Source organism: Capricornis sumatraensis, chromosome 4, assembly GCF_032405125.1.
Source record: "Capricornis sumatraensis isolate serow.1 chromosome 4, serow.2, whole genome shotgun sequence".
In the NCBI taxonomy this organism is placed as follows: Eukaryota; Metazoa; Chordata; class Mammalia; order Artiodactyla; family Bovidae; genus Capricornis; species Capricornis sumatraensis.
Genome location: NC_091072.1, coordinates 4,916,370 through 4,935,738, shown reverse-complemented (window position 1 = coordinate 4,935,738; position 19,369 = coordinate 4,916,370). Strand labels below are relative to the sequence as shown.

General features: G+C 44.3%; 1 protein-coding gene across 1 annotated transcript in view; it reads right to left on the bottom strand.

Moving 5' to 3' along the window:
* RARB (retinoic acid receptor beta) overlaps positions 1-14,251 on the bottom strand; it is a 443,693-nt gene extending 429,442 nt beyond the window's left edge. Inside the window, exon 1 of the mRNA XM_068972097.1 lies at positions 14,074-14,251. Coding sequence (XP_068828198.1) covers positions 14,074-14,251 — 178 coding nt within the window. The remainder of the gene's footprint in view (positions 1-14,073) is intronic.
* Between the last annotated feature and the right edge of the window lie 5,118 nt (positions 14,252-19,369).

Here is a 19,369-nt window from a genome sequence, read left to right as displayed (position 1 = left end):
TCACAGATTGCCCTCAGAACCCACGGAAATCCCTGGTTTGCCAAATATTCCATCCAGCCATTCTGATGAAAGAGGTTTACTAAGCATGCGAAGGGCTTCCCACATGTCTCAGTGATAAAGACCCCTCCGGCCACTGCAGGAGATGTGGGTTTGATCCCTGGGTCGGGAAGATCCCCTGGAAAGGAAATGCAACCCACTCCAGTCTTCTTGCCCGGAGAGTTCCATGGACAGAGGAGCCTGGCGGGCTACAGTCTGTGGGGTCGCAGAGAGTCGGACAGGACTCGGTGACTAATCAACAGTCAAGCTTGGGAGAGTAACTATCTTTTCGAGCACGTGGTCACCATTGTGTGCTACCCGTGTGAACACCAAGACTCATGTTTTCCTTTAGGCATCTTATGTGGAGTTGGTGAACTTCATAGTCACCATTGCGTGCTACCTGTGTGAACACCAAGACTCATGTTTTCCTTTAGGCATCTTATGTGGAGTTGGTGAACTTCATAACCATTAAGCAAGTAACATCAGAGAAATCTGATATTAATAGAAGCAAAACCATCATGGTTGAGAAATGAACGTTATTACAAACATCACAGAAATTAAATCAAACATTATTAGAGACTGTTTATAGAGACAGAGTGACCTGCAGAGCCTGCAACCCTCGGAGGAGAGGAGGGCTCCGCCTTTGCTTGTGTCCCCTGACTCTGAAGGGAGCTTGTCTGTGATAGACAGCCTCAGATACACGTGTTTCTCAAATGTGGACTCTTTATGATAAACACACATTACTCTGCAGGCCATTGTTACTCATGAAAAAAGAGTCCTTTCTAATACCCAAACTTGAGACCAGGATCCCCTGGAGAATTCTGAAATTTAAAGGAAAATCTTGGCAAGATATAAACTCTGTGAAGTGAAAACTTCTTTATGCCTAATATAGACTCTAAAGAATATGGAAAGTACTTGTGCGTACAAGAACAGCTTTTACACTTAGGAAGCCTTGCTCAGAAGAACAGCTGATGGAATGACAGTCTTGGGGCACCAAAGAGCTTTGCTTGTGAGTGGACCGATTCTGCCAGCGGAGCACAGGTAAGGATGATGACTGTTACTGTGTACTGAGTTCCTACTATTCTAGGACTGCTGTGAGCAGTTTACACGGATCAGTGGATGACAATCTCATCATAGCCCTTTAAAAAAAAGAACCATTATTAATATGATTTTACAGATCAGGAAGCTGAAACACAGGTAAAAGAAAACTTTTCCAGGACACAGATGGGGTCTGGAAACAGCAGACTCTCTTGTCTACCATCCTGAAGACAAGATGTACCTCTTGAACATCTCCGGTACCATCTGTGCCACCTCCCCCAATGATCTGCACTGATCCGGTTTTAATCCAACAAGATGAACTTTCCCTAATCGGTGCTTCTGTCTTGACTCTTGCTCCCACAGGTGAGGGGCAGTCTTTTAACGGTGCTGCTCGCAGTGTGGCATGCGATTCAGGACTGCACACCGGCTACATGACTTACTGCCGCCATCAGTGCCCACAGGACACGGTCGTTGTCCCCAGAATGCCCCCAAACTTTTATTTTATCCAGACAGTTGTCAAGCTTATGGGCACTGGGCAAAATATCTTTACACTAAATTAAAAGATTGCATTCTCATTGGAAAATAGTTATTCTCAGCAAATACTACAATGATTATCATTATTATTATTTTTTTAGATTTTTGACAACAAATTGAAACAAAAAAACCTTTATATGTACAAGTTTTATACTATTAAATTTGACTCATGATACAAAAGACAGAGACCCAGGTACCCACTTTACTGAAGGCAAAGTTAAGGGAAGAGTTTGGTGAGGCTTGGAATCCTTACATGTAAGTAAAGCTTACATGTGATGTAACTTTAGGTGGTCTCAAAACAATTTTAAAAGATTTTCGGCATGTATCAGTTGATGAAGCAAAAATAAGAAGCTAAAAAAATCTCAGATGTGGAGAACAGACAGAGGTAATGTACAGAGAACAGAACTAACTGTATGACAAAACTAGCTTTAAGCATAAAAGAATGTGTCATTGAAGGAAGGGTGCCGGGGCTGGAGAGAGGAGTTGCTCAAATTTTCCTCTTCAAAGAGGGAGAAGCCACTAAGAATTCAGGAAGGTTAGACAAAGTCAATTAAATTTATAGCTCACAAATCCTGAGGAGAGACTGCCAGAGCCAGCAGCGGGATGCTTAAGATACTAAAGAGCCGATCGTGATGATGATAAGATCGCTGCGACCAGTACTCTCCCAGTGACTGGAACTTGAAATATGGACTTGTAATAAGAATGACTCTTCTGGAGAGTCTCACAGGCTCCGACGTGACAGTGATGGGTAACCCGGCAGAATTTTGAGGGTAAGGCTTAAAGACTAAGAAGAGCAAAACGGATGTTAAAGAAGGCATATGGAGGCTGTAGAAGCGGGTGGGAGCTTGACATACACGGCAAAGACCAAGAGAGAGCAGAAGAGGCACAGACAGACCCATTCAAAGCGTGGAAAACACTGTGGCTCCTGCCCGTGGACTTGCAGCTGCCAGAACCAAGAGAGTCTGGCTACGACGGAAAAAAACCTTTCCCTAAATTATCATTCATCAGTTCAAGCCAACAGTCACATCATGCAGAAAAAGAAAGTCACGGTGAGAACAAAATTATATGAAAATAGCTGAATTACTAGATTTTTTGGGGGGGGAGATAAAAGGCGTAGTTTTTCCTTCTTCAGTGGTAGGAAAGCACAGTTACAGTAACAACTCGCCACAAGCGAGTTGTGGAGGCCAGAAGTCCAAAACCAAGGTGCCAGAGGGCTCTCCCTTCTGAAGTCTGTGGTGGGGCTCTGCCATGCCTTTCCCCTAATTCTGGTAGCTCACTGGCAATCTTTTTTTTTTTGGTTGAAAAAAAGATAAGTCAATTTCATTGCTTAGTAGTTTTGAGTTCTGGTTTCTTTATATCTTGGGTTTTACAATAAGTGGAAAATATAAAGTTTCCTTGGGATCCAGAGAGACTTACACAGGTGGTGGGCAAGATCCCCTGGAGGAGGGCATGACAACCCACTCCAATATTCTTGCCTGGAGAATCCCATGGACAGAGGAGCCTGGCAGGCTACAGTCCCCAGGTCACAAGGAGTTGGACATGACTGAAGCGACTTAGCATTCACTCACTTAGATAATGTCCAATAAACATTATTTTACAAAATTCTGAGGGGTAATAGATTTCAGGTTGATAGAATTCAATTGTTGCAAGAAACAAAAAAAGGGCCATAATGAATTTAAAAATAGGCTTTCACTGTGTTTAGCTGGCAATTCTCTCTCTCTTTTAGGGCTTCCCTGGCATCTCAGCTGGAAAAGAATCTGCCTGCAATGCAGGAGACACGGGTTCCATCCCTGGGTTTGGTTCCTGGGTTGGGAAGATTCCCTGGAGAAGAAAATGGCAACCCACTCCAGTATTCTTGCCTGGAGAATCCCATGGACAGTGGGGTCTCAAAGAGTAATCAGGCAATGAACATTATAAACATTAATAAAAATCTCTGTAGAGAAACAGGAATAGGACTTCCCTGGTGGCCCAATGGTTGAGAATCCACCTTCCAGTGCAGGTGACGTGGGTTTGATCCCTGGTGCTGGGAAGACTCCACACGCAGAGGAGCAAGGAAGCTCATGTGCCACAGCTACTGAGCCCACGCTCCAGAGCAAGCAGACTCACTGCTGTGAGAAGCCCGCTCACAGCAGCGACGAGCAGCCCCTGCTCAGCGCAACTAGAGGAAGTTCATGCACAGCGACGAAGACCCAGCACAGACAAAAAATATCTACTTTAAAAAGAAACTGGACGATATGTTATTTTCTGAGACTAGAAACGGAGATTAGTTTGCACATGTTTGTGAGCTGGCTACACGTGGCGCACTCAAGTCTCCTACCGTGCTGCCTCTCCAGATGACCCATTTATCTATTCTAAGAATATTTAGGTGGCTATATTTAGTAGCATGGTAGAAAGAACAAAACACTCTCCTCTACATGTAGAAGTTATAATCCAAAGAGACAGCTAAAACGTTCAGGCAACAGCCACATTTGAACTGCAAAATTAGAAATATGACTGTTTTAAAAAGGAAAGATCCATTGCATGCTAGGTTACAGCAGGGAAATTTGATTTCTTCGTGGAGCTAGAAGAAAGGCAATGGAAGGAATGTGCTCCTTGGGCTGAAATGTAAAGGCGTTGATGTCTTTGGTGTTCCTTCTCTCGTGGCAGCACGACCCCAAATTCATACAGCCTCCTCCCTGCCTCTCTGCCTCTGGGTCCACATTTCCCATCATTACAAGGACGCTGGTGTACTGGACCAGAACCCACCCTAATGACTTCATTTTAACTCGATCATCTGAGAAGATCCTACTTTTCAGTAAAGTTATATCCATTTCATAGATCCTGGAGGTAAGGAGTTCAACATCTCTTGGGGAGGCATAATTCAACCTCTAACAGTCTTGTACGTTTTTCCTAGTAAATCCTAAGATGACATCTCATTGGAAGCAGTACCTGACAGGACACATAAATAAGAACCGATCACTCTGATGGGTTTCCCAGAAAAGCCTCAGAAAGACTTAGAGGTGCCGACTGCAACACTTAACCCACGCATGTTAAGTAAATACTAGAAGAGTGAACTCGTGAGGAATGATACATTTGGTTCCCTTTTGCACACCTCAGAGAGTCTGACGACACATCAGGACCTGGAGGCAAGGGCTGGACGGGTCCTTGCCAACCCCACATGCCATCCAAGGTGGGAAACTTAACACCTTCCTTCTTCCCCTGGACCTTCTGCCAGTGGCTTTTCCTAGTGCCGAGTCACTGTCCCATGCCTGGCACAGTCATAGGGCTTGGCTTTGCAAACCTTTTCTTGTCCATCTCACCTATAAAGTTTCTTCTGCTCCTCTCAACAGCTAGAACATTTACTTTTTAAGCAGTTTATTTTACACTGTTAGTTATTTTCCCCCTGAATCATTCCTGCATTCCTTCACCTATCCACTCATTCCAATAATCTTCAACATTTTGGATGCAATGCTTCTTTTAGTAACACATTTCATAATACCTGCTTTACTATATCAACATGAGAACTATAGATAATATAGCCCACTTGCATATGCAATTTGAAAGAAGATAATATGATGGCCTGACTGCAATATCAAGAGTGAATTTTAAAAAATCACTTATGAGAAAATAATAGTTATTTCAGGGTGTAAAAATGCTCGAGCATAAAGAAATGGTAAGATGCTTGTCCCTCTAGGCAGACTTGCAATGGATGTTTTAACTCCAAATGCAAGTTGACAAAAATGTGTGGTATCGGTGAACAAAATGCCAAGAAGAACAGTGCCATCAGTGACATGATTTCCTGAAAAGGTGAATGACTCTGAGAAACACTCCAAAAGAAACCCCCCAAAACGAAGATAAACCTCCTCTCGGTTTACACAGCAGCAGGAGACCCCGGTTCGATTCCTGGGTCTGGAGGATCTGCTGGAGATGGGATACGCTACCCACTCCAGTATTCTTGCGCTTCCCTGGTGGCTCAGCTGGTAAAGAATCCACCTGCCATGCGGGAGACCTGGGTTTGATCCCTGGGTTGGGGTTTGTCCCTGGAGAAGGGACAGGCTATGCACTCCAGGATTCTGGCCTGGAGAACTCCAGGGACTGTCTGAGGGGTCGCAAAGAGTCAGACACAACTGAACGACTTTCACTTTCACTATAGTTCTAAATAACTCAAGATACAATAAAATTTTACAATTATACTTAAAGTAGAATTACAGTTTCGCTTCAGTTAATCATAATTTCTTTGGGGGAGGGCTTTTGGTATGACTAATGGGGGACACTGGGAAGCCGTGAGATACCAGGGAATTCTATCATGCAAAGTGCAGCCCCGAGCCCTTGCCCATCAAATGCTCATAGTTCTGCCAATCACTGTGACGTCCAAAAGCAAATCCACAAATTTCCAAAACCCTCTGGCAGCCAGAACCATCGACTCGCTCAATCCACACACTTTGAAAGAGTTTTAGCTAGGACCAGGTGTTCTGGTTAACAGACGCAGGGAGGGGGAAAAGCAATGAAATCAACTAGACCGCAGAACAGGACCCTTATCATAAATAAAATGCACACAGTAGGTACATGGGTGAGGGGTGATGTTACAGGCTTTAAAAAATCAAGGTCTTCGAAGGCAAAGAGCGTCAGAGTTTTAGATTTAAATGAGTCTTGGTGACTATGACTTCCCAATAGGAGTGTAAGACACAGTGTTCTAAAAACCTTTGCCCCCCCCTCAATATCCATTGCCATCAGGAGCTGTGGCAATGAGGATGACTCTCAAACCTGGTCCCACCGTTTTTGGCTAGGGCAACTTTAGGAAAGTTGGTTACCTCAGTCTTTATTTTTTAATTCTTTCCAGGTGGCAGACAGAGGTGACACATGGAGCGTACTAAATAGATGGCAGCTGCTTTTAGCACCATTCTACAGCAAAGTGGAAAACAAGTGAGCGGATGGTACCGCCTGGCTGGCACTGTTGGAGGGTCTGGTGGCCTCAAGCTCTTGGCAGTGGCCTGCAGCCCACAGACAGGCTTCGCCAGAGTCTCTCTCTGTCTTTCCCGTCCCTCTCTCTCCTTTCCTCCTTCCTTGCCTCCCTCCCTCCCTCCCTCCCTATCTCCCTCCTTTCCTTCCCCCCTTTCTTGCTTAAATTTCCAAGAATCATTCGCATGTTAGAGAGAACCAAAGCAGAAAAACCGAGAAGCAAAACAAAATAGGGAATTATGTCAATCCAACAACATGGCGTGAACCCCCAGAGCTGCTGTGGGAGGGCTGAGCTGCATCTTGAAGACGGCTCGGAAGGCAGCCCCTGGTGGCATGCTACTTGCCCTCAAGCCCAGCTATGCGGATGCGTACAGAGGCTAACCTCCCACCACTCAAGGTCATCTGAATGGGTTTTTCATCATTAGAAGCAAAATAGCCCATCTGAAATGTATAGGAGTTGTAGATTAATGGACTCATCAACATAGAGATTTGGAACCCATGGGAGCTCTTGTATCTCACAGCCAACTCAGCCAACTCAGAGCTGCTGTGGTTCCAGTTTTCAGAGGTTCGATTTTCATGAGTTCAAAAATGCTCTTTTTAAATGTCTATTTAGGGGACTTCCCTGGTGGTCGAGGAGGTAAGACTCCAAGCTCCCAATTCAGGGAGCCCAGGTTTGATCCCTGGTCAGGGAACTAGACCCCACATGCTGCAAGTAAGGATCCCGCAAGCCACGACCGAGATCAAATTTCCTGCATGCTGCAATGAAGACGGGGTCCAGGTAAATAAATACATATTAAAAAAAGGTCTGTTTAATTTATTTGGTAAATCTAGAGGAATTCTAATATAAAGTCAAAAATATCCCTTTCTTTTTCTCCATTCGTGGCCTCTTTTTGGTCTTTTCTTTTTTTTTTCTCCAAACATCCTCTTCCTAGAGATAATCAAAGGAATAAGCTTAGAGGAAAATTCATTCCTGCTTTTATGATCACCTCCGTGGACTGAAAGCCTATTTCTATTCAGAAACATACTTCAAGAGTTGAGATTCTCCTTTGGGCATCGTAGTTAATTTGATGAAATTGAACAATAATCTTTTTGTTTCTAATTCATGTTCACATATTCCTGATCCCCTTGGGGTAAAGTTCAACAAATAGCTCCTCATTAGAACTGTTCAGAGGATTCCACGTTCACTCAATCAGAGTCTGGGGAAATGGTACGGACATCGAGGAGATGGCACAAAGATCCCTTTATTATCTGGGAAAAGAGCCGTCTCACTGAAGCAATCAATGCCTCCTCCCCTGTAAGGAACGGCCTCTGATATGATATACACAAAGCCGTAGGCTAGGCCAGACATGAAAACTGTTCAATCACGCCAAAAGCTTAAACTCTATCCAAAACATGCAGGTGAAAGCCTTTGACATCTCTCAGCCCTAGAACTTCAGAGATATACAGCAACAAACAGCAGATGGAATGGGCAAAAATTGTTATTACTGTAACAGTTGTAAAACTGGTACACTTACTCAAATTCCCAGCAAGTTTAACCATATTTTACTTTATTTTTATTTGGCTTGAAAATCATGAAGGCTACATACATACGAACCATACTATTACATGCGACATGCACAACACATGCCAGCAATATATTAAGCCCCAGACACATTAAAATTAGATGCGATCCCTGTCCAGCGGGGTCACTGTGTATGTTTAAGGACAAATATCACTCGCAGGAGAAAGAAGGTAAGACTACAGAGCCACGGATGATGGATAATACAAGTTAATGAGTTGGTTTTAGTTATCATCAATCTGCATGTATTTGAAACAGATCAACACCTCCGGGCCCATTGTTCTTCACATGCAATAAGAAATTCCAATCTGGCCACATACCCCGCTTTAGACAAGCTGGGTAAACAAGCCTCCTCTTGGTTGAAGACAAGCGATAGAAATAAGACCTGTTTTATGTCCCGTCATTGTTAATTCTGAGATTCACAGTCTACCTCTCCAGAGCGTTGGGATTTTTTTTTTTAAGTAAACACCAAATTTTGTGATTTTTGACAGCACTTTCTGATCAGTAAAGAAGAGGGGGAAACAACCCTCATTCTAAGATGCTGGCGATAAATGGAGATCACTTTGAGAGAGGCTCCGAAGCCAAAACTCTTAATATTTTCCAGCTTACCACAACCTATAAAAAAGCACATGTGCGGCCATAAAACAGAACAAGCAGCCATGAAAGGAACATAAAGAGAGGCAGACGGACAGTGGGCCAGCGCTCACAGCGAGCCCTGGAACATTAAATTCTGAGTGTCCCTGGCACAGCGTATCGGGCTTCCCTCCTGTTGGAAGCCTTGCTTGCTGGGGACGACGCGCTTGCTGCTCACAGCAGAGAGCGGAGCGGAGACATCGCACTGACTCCCTGCCTGTGGGCCCACCCTCAACCCCTCACTGATGAAAAAGGACAGCCGCTCCCAGGGAAGTTGCTGAAACTAAAGAGGCTGTGAGGTCCTTCATCCCCACATCATCGCTCTGTGAACAGTCCTGGGAAAGAGACACCCACAGTGCAGCGGGGGATAATCCGAGGGCTTGAGCAGCTCTCACTGCCCAGCACATCGGGAAGCACAAGCACTCTGGAGCCCCAAGATCTGGGCTTGGAATTTGGCCCCAACATTAACTAGCTGTGTAAGCGCTTTACTTTCTCTAAGCCTCATAGTCTTCATCTGTAAAATGGGACTGTGGCTCATGGCCTGGCAGCAATATTAGGGATCTATTTTAAAAGTTTAAGAATGGCATGCATTAAATAAGCGCTCAGTGGATTATCCAGGAGGTGCTCAATACAGGGTAGTTTGTTCTCACTACTCATTTTAACTCTCTTTTATGTATTTCCTCATTTCTAAGCTTATAGAGACTCAGCGAAGTGAGGATTAAGTCATAAAGCAAAGACGAGGACATCACATGGAAGATGCTTTGCATTCACTTCTCTCTTGCGAATATATATATATTTTTCCTCCATGTTGGAAGGTTCTGGGGAAGAGAATTTCTGAAAGGTGGCCACGAGATTCTCTGTGAGTTGTTCGTGGTCACAAATGGTCATTCCAATAGCCAGAGGGTCCACCACTGGCACAAACCAAGGACAGACGGGCTGCTTGCCTGAAAATAGTGTGGAGGCTAGGGGAAAATCTGAGCGATGACACAGAGGACCATCTCCTCCTAGTGTTGAAAGGGTCTTGGAGAGGCTCTGATTTCATCCCTTTACAGTACAGCTCTCCTTTGTAATTTATACTCCATCTGTACCCTGAAAAGATCGAATATGATTTTTATAAAAGACAATCCTTTAAATAAAAAAAATTTTCTAGTTTATGGAAGAGAAGTTTGGGAAGGCTGAATGACTATAAAGGAGATGTTGGGTCAGGGACTCTCTCATATGTGGGAATGGGAACCTGTGTCCCCTAGGAAGACAGAGATCCAGTTCTGGCCTAGGAACCCTAGGCTGGAGAGTTATGGCAGAGGCAAGAGTGACGGACAGGGGTAACATCAGTAGCTGCCATGGAAACTGTCCTCACTTGCTCTTGAAGGAGGAAGTTCTTCAGCTATATATAACATGGTGCTGAAAGAAGCTTGTTACAAGGCAGGAGAATTTATGTTCTGGTTGAGCTGCAAAGTCGAGGTGTGTACGGATTATGACAGAAACGCCAGCAGGGTCCATCGTGCAGCGACAGGACCCCACGATGGAGGCATCACCACGTTTGTTCCCTTTGCGTCCCATGGTAGCCAGCTTCTCACCCAAGCGTGTGTTTTGCTACTTATCAAGACTTTATGAAATGTGGCTACCTAACTAACCTCAGTACATAAATAAAACTTCAAGTGTAATTTTAGCAAGAAACAGTTTGTGTGTAATTTTTTTTTGACCTGACCCTCGTTTCCCGGTCTTTCTAAACCACAGGCTTTAACAAAGACAACTTCCTCTCAGAGGGCCAACTAACAGACCACATAGCAAGAGTGCCTTCTTTTAATGATCTTCTTCTGAGCAGCTTTCATGTACTTTGTCTACTACAAGAAGTAATTAAACCCGGTATTAGCCAGAGTGTGAAGCAAGCCAGCTTTGGAGTTTCTGGCCTGAACTTTCTGAACTTCATCCTTTCCCTGCCCCTTCTCCAGATACCATCGAGTGACATCTTCCAAGACGCAATCATTCAGCACCCTCTCACCCATGTCCTCAGAAAAAACTATTCATCCATCCTCTTTCGTTGAACTGCAAACACTCTTCTTCTAAAAGCTGAATTATATGAAATCAATATTGACTAGCTTTGATCTGGAAAACCAGGAGATGCATGATGAGTCAGCTTAGTATTGATGGCATCTTGTGCTTTTTTAGTAATTGTGAAATGAAAAGAAGAGTCTTGTGTTTATAGGTGATCTTGGGTACAATCTAGCCCAGCTTGTTCAGGGTCTAAGGAATTAGAGAGGCTAAAAGTTCCTGTTAGAAACAGAGCATGATTAGATTTGGGCTGAGTTGGTTCCTATCCCAATGTTCTTATCTCCATAACAGGGGTCAGCAAACTTCTGTAAAAAGCGAGATAAAGGATATATTAGGGTAAGTGGGCTATATGGTTTCTATCATTGTGACATGAAAGGAACTAGAGATAATAATATGGGGCTTCCCTGGTGGCTCAGAGGATAAAGAATCTGCCTGCAATACAGGAGACCCGAGTTTGATCCCTGGGTAGAGAAATACCCTGAAGAAGGGAATGGCAACCCACTCCAGTGTTCTTGCCTGGAGAATTCTATGGACAGAGGAGCCTGGTGGGTTATAGTCCACGGGGCTGCAGGACACAACTGATCGACCAACAGTTTCACGTTCATAGACAATATGTAAACAGATGAGTGTGGCTGTGTTTCAATAAAACTTTATTTACAAAAACAGGTGGTGGACTGGCTTTGCCCTGCAGGCTGTAGTGTGCCAAGTGCTGCTCTGTAGAATTCTAGAAATATCTGCAAACAGATGGGTGAGGGATTTGTATGTTGAGAGCCTGTTCGAGTGTTCGGGGATGCTCATCCAGCATAAAGATCTCACTGTCCTTCCATTTACTCTGCTCTGCATTCTCCTTACAATCAGCAGCCAAAGAAGGTCAACGTTGCTGGCATGTGCTGGTGGGTGTATCGGGGCTGCAGCCACCCACCTAAGAGTTGTTTTCCACCTGCAAGATTAGATCACCCAGGATTGCACTAAAACTCATAACTCCAAGGAGTCTTAACTCCTTGGCTACATCTACAAAATATACTTCTGATCTGAGGAAAGGAATGTGTTAGAATGTGTTGTCCATCAGGCTGGCTGTGCTATACAATTAACTCCTAAGGGAAATTTTAATAGCTTTCAGTTCAGTTCAGTTCAGTTCAGTTGCTCAGTCGTGTCCGACTCTCTGCGACCCCATGAATTGCAGCATGCCAGGCGTCCCTGTCCATCACCAACACCCGGAGTTCACTCAGACTCATGTCCATCGAGTCAGTGATGCCATCCAGCAATCTCATCTTCTGTCGTCCCCTTCTCCTCCTGCCCCCAATCCCTCCCAGTATCAGAGTCTTTTCCAATGAGTCAACTCTTCGTATGAGGTGGCCAAAGTACTGGAGTTTCAGCTTCAGCATCACTCCTTCCAAAGAAATCCCAGGGCTGATCTCCTTCAGAATGGACTGGTTGGATCTCCTTGCAGTCCAAGGGACTCTCAAGAGTCTTCTCCAACACCACAGTTCAAAAGCATCAATTCTCTGGCGCTCAGCTTTCTTCACAGTCCAACTCTCACATCCATACACGACTACTAGAAAAACCATAGCCTTGACTAGACGGACCTTAGTTGGCAAAGTAATGTCTCTGCTTTTGAATATGCTATCTAGGTTGGTCATAACTTTTCTTCCAAGGAGCAAGCGTCTCTTAATAGCTTTGACAATCATTTAGTCAGGCCCCTTCATGTGTTTGTTGAAAGTAAACTCATTATGCCATTTGCATGTTGGTTGAACTGGGTTTGAACTGGCACCTGGGTCAGCTAGATAGTTCGAATACACTTTTTTTTTTCCATCTCTCCTGATAGCCTAGAAGGTATTCTGGCTACATCTACTTTCAATTTCAACTTGAGAAGCATGGGAAAATGCTATTAAGTAACTTAAAAGACTTTATTGGTCACATGCCTAGGCCAGAAATCCAAAACACAGAAGAGAATTACCATCAGGTCATTCCAAGAAGGAAAATAGATCAGTAAATATCAGGCATGATAGTAGAGTGATTGCAGCCAACATTCCTGCAGTGAGAGTCCGTTCATCTGTCCATCCATTCAAGCATCCACCCATCCATTCAAGCATCCATCCATCCATCTATCCAAATACCCAGGCATCCAGAAATCCTTCTCCTATGAACTTTGAAGGCACTATACTAAGAGCTGAGGGGTCCCAGCGAGGTGGGGCAAGCTTCCTGCTCCCAGTGAGCTAAGGAGGGAGAAATTAAGGAGCAAAGACCACAAAATAGCAGATAAATAAGTAAATAAAAATAAATATTAAAATAATTAAAATAAAACTTGCAGCTATAGGAAATGTAATATAAAAATTAATTGTATCACACACACACACAAAGAAAAATGAAGGGAGTAATTTAAAGGAGAAACTTCCAAGAACAAACTAATATTTGGAACAACACCTCAAAAAGCAGCCAAGTATGAAATAATCAGCAGGGAGAGCGCTGAAGAGCTCCTGCCGAGTTATGAACCTCAAAGAACTTAGAGAAGATGCTGCAGATGCCTGATGCAGCGTTGTTGAACCCATATGCCTTTTACCTCCTGGTGCCAAACCAGGAAACCCGTTTCCAAAAGGTGGAAGAGCTCGCTGGTTACCACAGCCTGTCTTCAAACAGGCAGAACCATTGTTCTTTAAATCACATAATACTGATGCTTTCTATGAACGAGTCACATCAGTTTTTAAGAATTCTAAGTTGAACTACTTTTATCTTAAAATACTGTAAACCCAACATTTTAGAGAAGATTGGAGGTAAGAAGTGGCTCAAAGACCCAAAAGTGATCCAGGACATTTAAAAAGCTTATGTGGCATGAACTGGTAGCCAAGATCCCTGGGAAGCTGAAAACAATGACAGGTTTTATCTGTACCCAGGAAATGAGAAAGAGATTCAGAGGAAGATCTCACCACCCAAATCGATGTTAAAATCAGGATTATCGTCAGTGATTTTCATGGCATCATCTCCTAATTCATTGCTCATGTCGTTTATTAAGTGACCAATTTCTTCAGGTGTACTGATCACATCTTTGACCAACATTTCTGTTTACAATTTATCCAATAGAACTAAATACCAATGAGGTTTTGAACGGACCAAATTCTAAGATTCACCATTTATCTGGTTTAGTCACCTTTCTGCTGATAGAACCAAAGGTACAGTTCTAGATCCAGAAGAACCAGCACCCGACGAAAGGAGGACGCAGCCTGGATACGAACCACCCTGCTTTCAACCAACCAAGAGCAAAGAGAGAAGACTCCAGCGGTACTTACTTGCAGGTGAAGGGGTGCTGCACCCGCTCGGAGGCGGCGGGCCGTGGAGGCCGTGGAGCGGGGGCAGGGAAAGTCCGCCGATGACGGGAGGGAAGAGCAGCGGGTAGGGAGCGGCGGGATAGTGAGCCATGTGGCCGCTCACCGCCGGGACGTGGCACGCGGGGCTGCTGGTGGTCATGTTCCGGCCTTCACGGGATGAGAGGCGCTCGTGGGCAGGGACGCATCACTCCAGGCCTGGCACCAAAGTCGGGTAGGTCAGTTCGGAGCAAGCGTGGAATCTGAGCTGTGATCTGGGCCAAAGTCAAGAAAGTTCAGCAGATGACCTTGCTTCCTTCCAGCACGGTTTCGCTGCCCCTCATTTTGCCTCACTGATGACAGGAAGGATGGCCCTTCGTTCAGCTTCTCAGCTGAAGGCTGGCAAATGCTATCACTTTAAAAGTCCAGAGCTGCTAATCCTGTAAGGAAAAAAAAAAGTGTATATCACACAGGGCAAAAGTATTTGCTTCTTTATTGTTATTACATGAAAAATCTCTACTATTAATCTGGGACTCCTAATTCCCAGTTGTTCCCCTATACTCACTACCTTAATTTTCTTAAATTCTCAAATTCTAGTGTAGACTAAAACTTCTACACAATTTCAAACTAACCCTGACTGTCTGATATTAAATAACCCCCCTCACCCAACCCTATCTTTCCCCATATTCCTCCCACCCCCCACCCCCACCACTTCACTTTTCTCCAGGATACTTGCACAGCTCCATCCATTATGTGGGGGAGTGTTTATTTCTGTCTCATCCATTAGAATGCATTCACTAGGAGGGCAGAGTTTTTGTCTGGTTTGTTATCAGCTATGCTTTAAGCTCCCATAAGAGTTACCTAACATGCCGTAGACTCTCAATGAGTATTTGTTGACTGACTGACTGAATGAATGTGGTCCTCATCTGTGTGGTTTCAAGACGTTAGACGTCCAACTTTGGGTTTTACGTAGCCATTTGGAATGACCTACCCAGCAAGATAAATATCATTGCGAGGGAAAATTATCACCTAGCGAAAGTAAGGAAGAGACAGAACCATTAAAGGTCCGTGAAATGGTTTAATATCAGCTCCTCACTGTAAACTTCCCTGTAAGAGCACCATCTGTCCATTGGTCTGCACAACCATCAAATCCGTTTGTCTGCCTTCAGTCATCCATCCATCCATCCAATCCTCACTTGCCAGTATGTGCCAGCTGCCAGTGTGGGCACTGGAGGCACACAGGATGGCCAAGCGCTGCTGCACTTCTAGTTCTCATGAAGCTTCTAATTTTAACAGCTCCTCACCGAGGTCCTAATGTTAAGGGCGTTCAATTGCCCTGTTCCCCATGAAGGACACTCCAAGGGTACACAGCACTCAGAATTCTTTGATGGTGAAATAGATTCTAGGGTGGGCTGACAGTGGACTTCATAGGCTCACTTGGGCCCTAATGACCAATATTCGCTAAAATTCCCAAACTCCTGTGCCCTGTGAATGGCAAGTCCTGAAGGTCAACCATCTGGCATGAAACAAGAACAGGATCTCCAGGCCAGCACAGAGTGGTGGCGAAGAGCATGATTTCAGAGCAAGACCGCCAAGGCGCCAGTCATGGCTCTGTCCCCTTGGACAACTGTCTTGCCCATCAATAGGTCAGTTTTTATTGTAAAATGGGGGTAATAGCAGAATTGGCTTCAGAGAGGTGTTGTGAGGATGAAATGAAGTAATGAGGTAATACCAAAAGAAACCAGCTCCTGCTGCAGTGTAAACACCAGGTAAATGATAACCTTTCGGCAGTGGTCCTTTTTCGTCTGCTGAGAATAAGCTTGCTGGAATGAACTGTGGCTTTGAGGTTAGCGCAGGGAGGTGACCACATCAGAGTGTTACCCAGGACCCTACGGGCCTTCCCAGGACAGGCCTCTCCCCCATATCCTCTGCTACAGTTCCTCTCTAAGGTACCTGGATATTAGCATCTCATGCATATTTCCTGAGTTTTTCAGATACTAAAGTGAAGTGAAAGTCACTCAGTCATGCCCGTCTCTTTGCAACCCCATGGACTTACACAGTCCATGGAATTCTCCGGGCCAGAATACTGGAGTGGGTAGCCTTTCTCTTCTCCAGGGGAGCTTCCCAACCCAGGGATCAAACCCAGGGATCAAACCCAGGTCTCCTGCATTGCAGGCAGGTTCTTTACCAACTGAGCCATCAGGAAAGCACTGATATCTGAGCTGAGCCACCAGCTATCAAGAAAGCCTAGATGCTAAAACCACCACCAAATGGAAGAAATGAACTACCTGATGATCACGAGCACGTAGCCCCCAGACCTGCTGACTCCCGAAGACTGATCATCAACCAGTCAGGGAATTGTGGTTGAGCTGATCACATACCCTGAGACATCCCTCCCTCTCCTGGCCTTTAAAAACGCTTTGCTGAAATCCTTTGAGGAGTTCAGGGCGTTTGGGGTACGAGTCATATGTTTTCCTTGCTCAATCCTGCAATAAACCTTTCTCTGCTCCAAACTTCAGGTTTGCTTGGCTTCACTATGTATCAGACACATGAACTTAGGTTCAGTAACAACATAAGTCCTGAGCAAAAAACATTAGGACTAAAATTTCAGTCAAAGAAGTAAGGGAGTAAAGGTGAAATGTGAGGAAAGCTGAGAACAAAGACTTATAAGGCTTACTTACTGACTTCCCAGGTTGGTTTCTGCACACCCTGAAATGTTTTGATCTATAATAACTTCCATTTATTTGCTGACCACATGTCAGGCGCTCCGCTTATGAGCTGTAAGTTCTAGCCCATAGAACAGCCCTAGGAGGCAGTTGTTATGACCCATATTTTCCAGATAAGAAAACTAAGTCTCTGCGAGTTAAGATGACTTTGCCCGAAGGTCACAGAACCAGCCTGCGGCTGATAGAGATTCTGCACCCAGATCTGCTGGTTCGGCCTTCTCTGCAGGTTCTCCTCAGCCATTCTGTGCTCATGTACACTGAGTGCCTGCACTGTGCTGATCGCCCCTACAGAACAAAAAGTCCACGCACAGCTGCGATGGGAGCGGCTGTCCTCACGCCGATGACCTTCTCTCTGGGGCCTGGATCCCTGGACTGTTAACATTAAACATGAACATCATCCCCAGGGAGACCAAGGGGTCCCAGGCTCTCCCAGGGCTCCCCTGAGCCTTGCAAAGGAGATGATATCCCTGGCTGACTTATGCCACACACTAAACTCCAAAAGTGATGTCCCCCAAAATATCGATATCCTCTTCAAACAAAAAATGCAGCTTGTCTCTCTGATGAAAAGAAAGTCAATGGACTATGAGAGGTCAAAGTTTTCAGTGCTTTCTCGTCTAAAAATTACAGACCATCTAATACACTGAAGACTTTATTTTGTAGTTTGTAGTAAATTAATTAGAAAACAAACAATGCCATTTAGTATTTGCTGCATTTCCACTCAATTTGATTTTTAAATCACACACACGAAGCCCAGGATTGTTACAAATGGTCTTTTCTATCTCCATTAGACAAACTACATCATTAACTGGTGAAGCTGACAGTTAGCAAACCCACCCATGCAGGGCGCAGTTCTTAGATTTTTAAAGCTGTTTGGTTGTTTTTACCAACAGGGGACTATTTCTATTTTTAACAAGTCCTTCATTTTTCTTTGCTTTCAAACACCGCAGATTTTCAGCACCCTGTCTCTCTGGTTGAAAGGTCTGTTATTATGCCTCAGATCTTCTAGAAAAAAACCAATGAAAAACAAAAAACTACTTATACTGATATTAGGAAAGAGAAAAAAAAATCAATGTGCCAGGAAAATCCTGTTATGTTGGTGGAAAATTGTCTGAACAGTCACTGGGTCTATGCTCACATATGTGACTGATTAAGGCTATTCCTGGAAGCAGAGAATTTCCTTTGTTTCAGGGTGTTAGGAAAAAAAATGGTCATTGGTATTAGCAGTGCTTTCTTTCTTCATGCTTGATTTAAGTTTGGGCTCATTGGGTTTTTTCCCCCCTCACCACCTGAGGCAAAGCAAACAGGAGCTGAGGTGGCAGATGAAAAGGAAGTGGGGGCCAGGTCAGGGGGTCCTGGATCTAAAACCTATGAGAATCTTTGGGTGTCAGTTTCATCATCCATGAAAGGGGTCAAGAGAAGAGAAGTAGGTTCTATTAACAAATAAAGCTTCTTAAATTGTGTTGTCCAGAAAGCAAGTGTTTTACACGAAGATTTTTAAAAAATGAAACAAAAAAGGTGAAAATAACATACTAGAGGAGAAGATTAAAAAGAGAGGAATTTAAAATAACTGCTTGCATCCTTAATGCTGGGATGCAATAATCTATCCCTGATACATAGTGAGATGGGAGGAGGCAGCACCCACCAGCCACTGGGAGGATATATGCCAGGGGGTGGCAGGGGTCTTGGGAACAGTTAACATTTACGTCTGTATCTGTGAGACCTTTTTATTAACACAGTACACTACATTTTCTTCAGTTGAACTTGTCCATGTTTTTGATCAATTAAAAAGTTTTTTTAAAAATTACATTTTAATCATTTCTTCTCACACAATTTACTGGAGGTTGCTCTTGTATGCATTTAAACCTAAATTAGCATGGAAGCTTCCAGGTTTATATTTCTAAACATTTAAATATTATTCTATATAAACATGACACTTACATACGATCTTTTAAAAAAAATCACAGTTCCTTTCAGTTCAGTTCAGTCGCTCAGTCGTGTCTTACTCTGCGACCCGATGAATCGCAGCCAGGCCTCCCTGTCCATCACCAACTCCCGGAGTTCACTCAGACTCACGTCCATCGAGTCGGTGATGCCATCCAGCCATCTCATCCTGGGTCGTCCCCTTCTCCTGCTGCCCCCAATCCCTCCCAGCGTCAGAGTCTTTTCCAATGAGTCAGCTCTTCTCATGAGGTGGCCAAAGTAGCATAGTGTAGTTCTCAAAGCAGAGTCGCTGAACAAGCACATACATATTATCTGGAAACGTACTGAACATGTAGCTTTTCCAGGCTCCACCCAAGATCTACAGAGTCAGAAAGGCTGCAGTGGGCCAAGCAATCTGCATCTTAACAAACCCTCCAGATGATTCTGAGGCAGCTAAAACGTGAGGACGCTGATCAAGATACGAGGTTGGCAAATTTCTTGTGTAAAGAGAGTAAACATTCCAGATGGCAGGCCACATATTGTCTCTGTCACAGCGACTCAACTCTGCTTTTGTACAAACTATGCACAAAAGCAGCCACAGACAGTCCATGAACAGACGGGCGTGGCTTTCTTCC